General features: G+C 53.8%; 1 protein-coding gene across 1 annotated transcript in view; it reads left to right on the top strand.

Annotated features, from left to right (window-relative positions):
* Positions 1 to 6: 6 nt before the first annotated feature.
* LPCAT4 (lysophosphatidylcholine acyltransferase 4) overlaps positions 7 to 6,306 on the top strand; it is a 27,726-nt gene continuing 21,426 nt past the window's right edge. Inside the window, exons 1-12 of the mRNA XM_006778128.2 lie at positions 7 to 141; positions 1,400 to 1,542; positions 1,873 to 2,093; positions 2,476 to 2,588; positions 2,712 to 2,772; positions 3,062 to 3,120; positions 3,313 to 3,347; positions 3,893 to 3,947; positions 4,063 to 4,145; positions 4,386 to 4,511; positions 4,854 to 4,986; positions 6,138 to 6,236. Of these exons, the coding sequence (XP_006778191.1) occupies positions 28 to 141; positions 1,400 to 1,542; positions 1,873 to 2,093; positions 2,476 to 2,588; positions 2,712 to 2,772; positions 3,062 to 3,120; positions 3,313 to 3,347; positions 3,893 to 3,947; positions 4,063 to 4,145; positions 4,386 to 4,511; positions 4,854 to 4,986; positions 6,138 to 6,236 (1,242 nt within the window). The 5' untranslated portion in view covers positions 7 to 27. The remainder of the gene's footprint in view (positions 142 to 1,399; positions 1,543 to 1,872; positions 2,094 to 2,475; positions 2,589 to 2,711; positions 2,773 to 3,061; positions 3,121 to 3,312; positions 3,348 to 3,892; positions 3,948 to 4,062; positions 4,146 to 4,385; positions 4,512 to 4,853; positions 4,987 to 6,137; positions 6,237 to 6,306) is intronic.

Raw genomic sequence — 6,306 nt, 5'->3', positions numbered from 1 at the left:
CTCTCCCTCCCGCCTTCTCCCGCCGCTATGAGCCCGGGAAGCCCGGGGGACTGCGTCCCCCTCGAGCCCACCTCCGGACCCTCAACGCCCCCCAACCCGTTCGTGCACGAGTTACATCTCTCCCGCCTCCAGAGGATTAAGGTAAGGTGTGGGTGTGGGACGTCGGGAAGACCCCTGGGGGCTGGAAAAGAAAGCCATTTTAGAGACCTGGCAAAAACAGCGATGGGGATCCGGACAGGACATGGTGGAGGGGCTTGCGGGGCGGGAGTCGGGGGTGCGCACATGGGGGTGGCGGGGAGATGAGCGAGGAGCCCTGGAGAGGACGCGGCTTGAGCGATAGACGTGCTCCAAGGCGTGGAAGAACTGGCGAGGTGAGGATGGAGGGCTGCAGGGGAGCAAGTGGTAGGGGAGACGGAGGGCGCGGGGAATGCGGATTACATCCTGCGGTGGCCGAGGGGCTAGGAAGGAGTCGAAGGCTACGGAAAGCCGGGGGTGGGGGCAGGGGCGTGCTGGATGCTTCGAGGCTCTGAATTAGAGGAAACGGGTTTCTGGGCCGGGAGTCTGCGCCCTTGTGCCCTTCCAACGCCCCCTCTTTCCACTCCTCCCCCAACCCCCACCCCGTACTGCAGCACCTCCGGGGTAGGGAGGGCTGCGAACGGGGTTGGCTACAGGAAGTGCGGGGTCGCACCAGCCTGGCGGAACTGATGAATGGTATGGGGAGTGTCCAAGGTTTCTGCTGCCATCACCTCCCCGGAGGCGAGCTCCTGGGGCTCGTTTTGTTTACCTGCGCTCTCCCTCCGGCAGCCCTTGGAGTCACCCTGGCTCCTGGCAACCCCTATCCTCCGGAGGAGGGCCGAGCCCTTCTCTTCCCCACCCCCCAGTACTAGGGGCGTGCTAGTGGGCAGAACTAGAGACTGGCCTGCGGCCTGAAAAGGGGATCTCTGTGCGTTCCAGCCCTCTATCTCCCAGGCCCAACATGGAAAGAACCATCCTCCTGGTTTCTGTTGGACCTAGGAGCTATTTATGGAACGGGACGTGGGTGAGGAGGAACTATCTCTAGCCTACTGCACATCAAGCACTGTGCTGGGTGTGTTCACATAGGTTATCATTAAATACTCTTGACAGCCAGATGCATTTCATGACATTTCATAGGTGGGATGGAGACCAACTGAAAGATAGGAAAATGAGGCCCCTAGTCCTGTTAATCTTTTATTCACTTGTTCTCGTTGGTACGGTCATCCCACCTTGGATGCCAACTCGGTCTCCTGTTTCTACACTACTTGTCTCCTGATCTAGTGGGCAGTGGCTCTCTGCTCTTGGGCCTGTCCTTATGAGGAGAGGAAGCTTTGGCGGGAGCCTCTCCCAGCCCTGAAGTGGCATTCTCTCCCACCCTCTGCAGTTCTGCCTCCTAGGGGCACTGCTGGCCCCCATCCGAGTGCTCCTGGCCTTTATCGTCCTCTTTCTCCTCTGGCCCTTTGCCTGGCTGCAAGTAGCTGGTCTTTCTGAGGAGCAGCTTCAGGAGCCACTGACAGGATGGAGGAAGTAAGTGGGGGCTTAGCTCCCTGACACCCTACATTCACTTGTTTCCTGCTGTTTATTCTGCTCCCTCTTTGAGAAGAACAGGAGGGAGGGTTCTGAAGCTCTGGTACCCAGCCTGGCAAGGTGAGATGAGTCAGCCAGGCTCAGACCTGGTCCCCAGGACCTCATCACTGAGGGATGTGCCCTGCTATGTCCCAGAGTAGCCAGAGACTTCCACCCCTTGGCCAGAGTAATAGAGGGCAAAAGAAGGGCACCTGCTTTCCCAGGTGCCTACACCTGGGTGAGTGAGGGTCCGAGGCCCTACCTCCACTGACGCCCCACCTTGCCCTGCAGGACTGTGTGCCACAACGGGGTGCTGGGCCTCAGCCGCCTGCTCTTTTTCCTCCTGGGCTTCCTCCGGATTCGTGTTCGGGGCCAGCGGGCCTCTCGCCTCCAAGCCCCTGTCCTTGTTGCCGCCCCCCACTCTACTTTCTTTGACCCCATTGTTCTTCTGCCCTGTGACCTGCCCAAGGTTGTGTCCCGAGCTGAGAACCTTTCTGTGCCGGTCATTGGAGGTGAGAGAGTTTAAGAGGGGTACATGGGAGAGATGACAACTGTGGGCAAAAAAAGACAGGAATCAGATGGACACACTCTGGAGAGAAGAACTGACCTCAAGGTTGCAGGGGAGACGTTAGAAGAGATTGTCTGATGTGGGCAAATGAAATGCATATTAACACCATTTGTGAACCCACATCTTAGACTCTGAGGGCTGGGGCTTAGAGAAGGTGTTGGAGGGAACTCTGGTCAGTTCCCTAAAAGGGCAACACACACTAAAAGGATCCCCAGGGCAAAGGGATAACTGAGAAGCATCTCCTACTGTTGAAGGAGGGGAGGTTGTGGGTGTTATTGTCCCCTGGTAGGAACCAAGTGACTCCTAGTATCCTCTCTGGACCTCAGCCCTTCTTCGCTTCAACCAAGCCATCCTCGTATCCCGCCATGACCCGGCTTCTCGGCGCAGAGTGGTAGAGGAAGTCCGAAGGCGGGCTACCTCAGGAGGCAAGTGGCCCCAGGTGGGTAAGGGTCTTAAGACTCTCTCCTCGTCTTTAATGTGCTCCTAAAGAGGCTTCTCTTTCCTCTCTCCTCGCCTTCAGCCTACCCCACCTCATTCTGGTCCCTTGGATTTTTTTCTCCAGGTACTGTTCTTTCCTGAGGGCACCTGTTCCAACAAGAAGGCTTTGCTTAAATTCAAACCAGGTGAATAAAGTGATAGTGGGTGGTAGGACTGTAAGCAAAAGGAGCCTCTGTTTTGAAGAGGGACTCTGGAATAACCCAAGAAGTAGAGGGGTGGGGGAGGAATGGGAGACAGGAAACTGCCTAGCTGACCCTGACACGTCTCCAGAAGTCAGAGAGAAAATTATGAGTGAAACAGAACGAAATCAGATCTCAGTTGAGAACTGTCCCAGACCCCTACACTCATTCCCTCTAGCTGCCTCTGTGGACTAACCTCTGCCTGGGGGGGGGTGGGGGTGGAAATGGGACTTAGGAGCTTTCATCGCAGGGGTCCCTGTGCAGCCCATCCTCATCCGCTACCCCAACAGTCTGGTGAGTCTTGGTCTAAGAGAGGGGGATGAGGGAGGATGAATTCACCCTAATGGGTGAAAACTGTTAGTACCATGATGGGTATGCATGTGGGGGTGGAGCCAGGGTGGGGTCCCGGCCTCTGCTCAGAGAGGATTGGCCAGTTCCAGGGAAGAAAATAATGCCTTTCTCCCCTCACCTCTGTTTCTCCCATAGGACACCACCAGCTGGGCGTGGAGGGGCCCTGGAGTGTGAGTTCTGGTGGTCCTGGGGTGAGGGTGGAGAGCAGGGTCTATCAGAGAACTCCTGGCCCATCTTCCAATCTCCAGACAAAGCCGGTGGCCCTTCATTCTTGGATGAGAGCACTCTAGGGAAGATGCTTGTTTCCCACTGTGTTGTTCTGCTCTCCCATGTGATCTGAAAGTGCTTTGAGCTATCCGACCCCAGCATCAGTGCTGTGATTAAAGCTCCTTTTAACTTACTTCCCTATTCCTAAGTGATTTTCTCCTTCCCTCTTTCCTTCCTGAGAAACACCACCATCAGGCTTGCCTCTTGCCCTTTTCCCAGTTACTCAAACTTCTTGCCCCCGGTTCTTCCTCTGGCACATTCCTGAAAAGCCTCTCACTTTCCCTCCCACCTTTCTGGCCCTTCTCTGTCTCCCAACATTTGCCCAGCTGACTTTATGGCTAGGAGTCCATTTTTATATCAGTGAGCAGAAATTTCCCACTCCCCTGTTCCTGGTGGGAGGAGTGCATAGTGAGAAATTAGTGAGCATCTGAAATCTCTCTTGTCTCAGACTCAAAGTCCTCTGGCTCACAGCCTCTCAGCCCTGCAGCATCGTAGATGTGGAGGTATGACCCCCATGGTGGGGTGGGAGAGTGGGCATCCACTGACCCCTGAAGCTTTTGGAAAAGATGGAGTGGTCACCTGGCTTTGAGATCCTGATGGGAAGTGTATGTGTTTCAGTTCCTCCCTGTGTACCACCCCAGCCCGGAGGAGAGCAGGGACCCCACCCTCTATGCCAACAATGTGCAGAAGGTTATGGCACAGTGAGTGTTCTACAGAGTATTTCCTGGAGCAGATATATATGGAAAGGGACCACAGGAGGGGGTGGAGGGCTGAGGTTTTGAGTCAAAATTGGGGGAAAGGGCTGAGACAGGGTGGATGAAGGTAAAAGGAGCCCAGTGTCCTCTCCCTAGTCATTAGGTCAGTCAGTAATGAACCCTCAAAAGATTCTTCTGCCTCATTTTCCCCTCCCTCCCCCCATTCCATCCCTCTTCATCCTATAGAGCCTTGGGCATTCCGGCCACCGAGTGCGAGTTTGTAGGAAGCTTGCCTGTGATTGTGGTGGGCCGGCTGAAGGTAGCATTTGAGCCACAGCTCTGGGAACTGGGAAAGGTTCTTCGAAAGGCTGGGTAAGTGACCTTAATGGTGACGAATGGTCAGTGTCACGTAGAGACAGAAAAAGAGTAAGAAGAAATGGGAAGGAGCAAGGAAAGTCTTAAAAAAAAAAAAGTGGGAAGACAGAAGGATTTTTTAAAAGATAATGGAGGAAAAAGAAAGGGAAAGATATGTAATTACCCAAGTGAAAAAAAAGTAAGAATGGCTCTGAAGGGACCTTGAGTCAGAGTGTATCTTAGAAAAACACCAGGTGTACCAATACTGGAAGACTCTTGGGGCTGGACCCAAGGTCCTGCTGGGTGGTGTGCCCAGAATGAAACTGAGTCAGCTCTCTGCCTTCAACAATTCCATTGTAGGCTGTCCCCTGGCTATGTGGACACTGGGGCAGAGCCAGGCCGGAGTCGAATGATCAACCAGGATGAATTTGCCAGGCAGCTCCAGCTTTCTGACCCTCAGACCGTGGCTGGTGCCTTTAGCTACTTCCAGAAGGTAATGGAGCTGGGATGAAGGGCGCAGAGCTCAGCATTTAAGGATGTCACCCGAGTGGCCACGTCAGTCGCATTAGATGGCCAATTTGGAGTCTGTGCTGGATGTTCTAACCGCCGTTGTCAGATGGCCAACTTCTGAGGTCCTCGGAGGAATTCATTTTTTTATAGAGTATCCAGTGCATCGCAGAGCAATGTCTTAATCGTTGTGAGGTGGTCAGTGAGATCCATACATTTCCAAGCCACTTTTAGAGATTGGCAAGGGCAAGGGATCATATGACCTTGAACGTCACTGCGTGAGGGTTTCAGAGAAGAGGCATGAAGGTTGGGCAGGAAGGTGACATGGAGGAGACAGCACTGGACAGGTTAGACGGTTAAGAGTTTGAGACCCAGGAGTATTTTTAAAAATATCCCACAGCTCCTCGGGGGAATTTCTGAGCTTTCCCGAGAATTTTGACAAACCAGATTATTTCCTGGGACTTTACCAGGTTTTCCTGTCGAATTATAAAAAGGTTGTCCCAGAAGATTCTTAATGTTTATGAACAACCACCAGTGGTCCCAAGGAGCTCTTTTTTGTTGTTGTTAATCTAAGATGCAGACTGTGGCTCTCAATGTCCTCTGAAGGGACAGAGTGTGACCAGGTGTGTTGAAATCTAAGATGGCACAGACTGTCCCTGGAAGGAGCTTCCCCACTTAGCCTGTGGCAGAACAGAACCAAAGCCCGAATGCCATGGCTCCCCCTAGAGTTGGCAGGCATCCTTCTTGGTGTTTTTGTAAGAAATGATGCCAGTGGCCCCCTTTTCGTCTGCTGGACCAGTTCTCCCACACAGGCTGAGTCAGCAGAGAACCAATTTTTCCAGCTCAGGGGCCAGGAATGCCCTCAAAGATAAGTCAGAACTTAATGGTAATTTCCGCATTCCTGAGGGATTCCCTCACATTCCTAGAAGATCCTTTGATAGAGAGCTGTGTCACCAGGTGACTTGGGGTAGAGCTTGAGCAAACCCATGACCTGAGAGAACTATCAGGGATCCTGGAGAGTTTAGGACTCTGGGTTCTCAGGGGAGTGGACACAGGAGTCACCCCTGTGCCTGCTGAGAAGAGGGAGGACACAGCGTTGATCCCCCACTTCGCCCTCATTTCTTTTTCACGCTCCAGGATGCCAACGGTTTGGTGGACTTCCGAGACGTGGCCCTTGCATTGGCAGCTCTGGATAGGGGCACAGGCCTAGAGGAGCTGACTCGCCTGGCCTTTGAGGTACCAGGGGGGCGGGGGGAGAGGGGACATGGCAGCTGTGCTCACCCCACCCAGAAGCCTGGGTGGTTTT

This window comes from Myotis davidii, unplaced genomic scaffold, assembly GCF_000327345.1.
Source record: "Myotis davidii unplaced genomic scaffold, ASM32734v1 scaffold46, whole genome shotgun sequence".
In the NCBI taxonomy this organism is placed as follows: domain Eukaryota; kingdom Metazoa; phylum Chordata; class Mammalia; order Chiroptera; family Vespertilionidae; genus Myotis; species Myotis davidii.
Note: the sequence above shows the minus strand (reverse complement) of the source record. Positions and strands in the feature narration are given on the sequence as shown.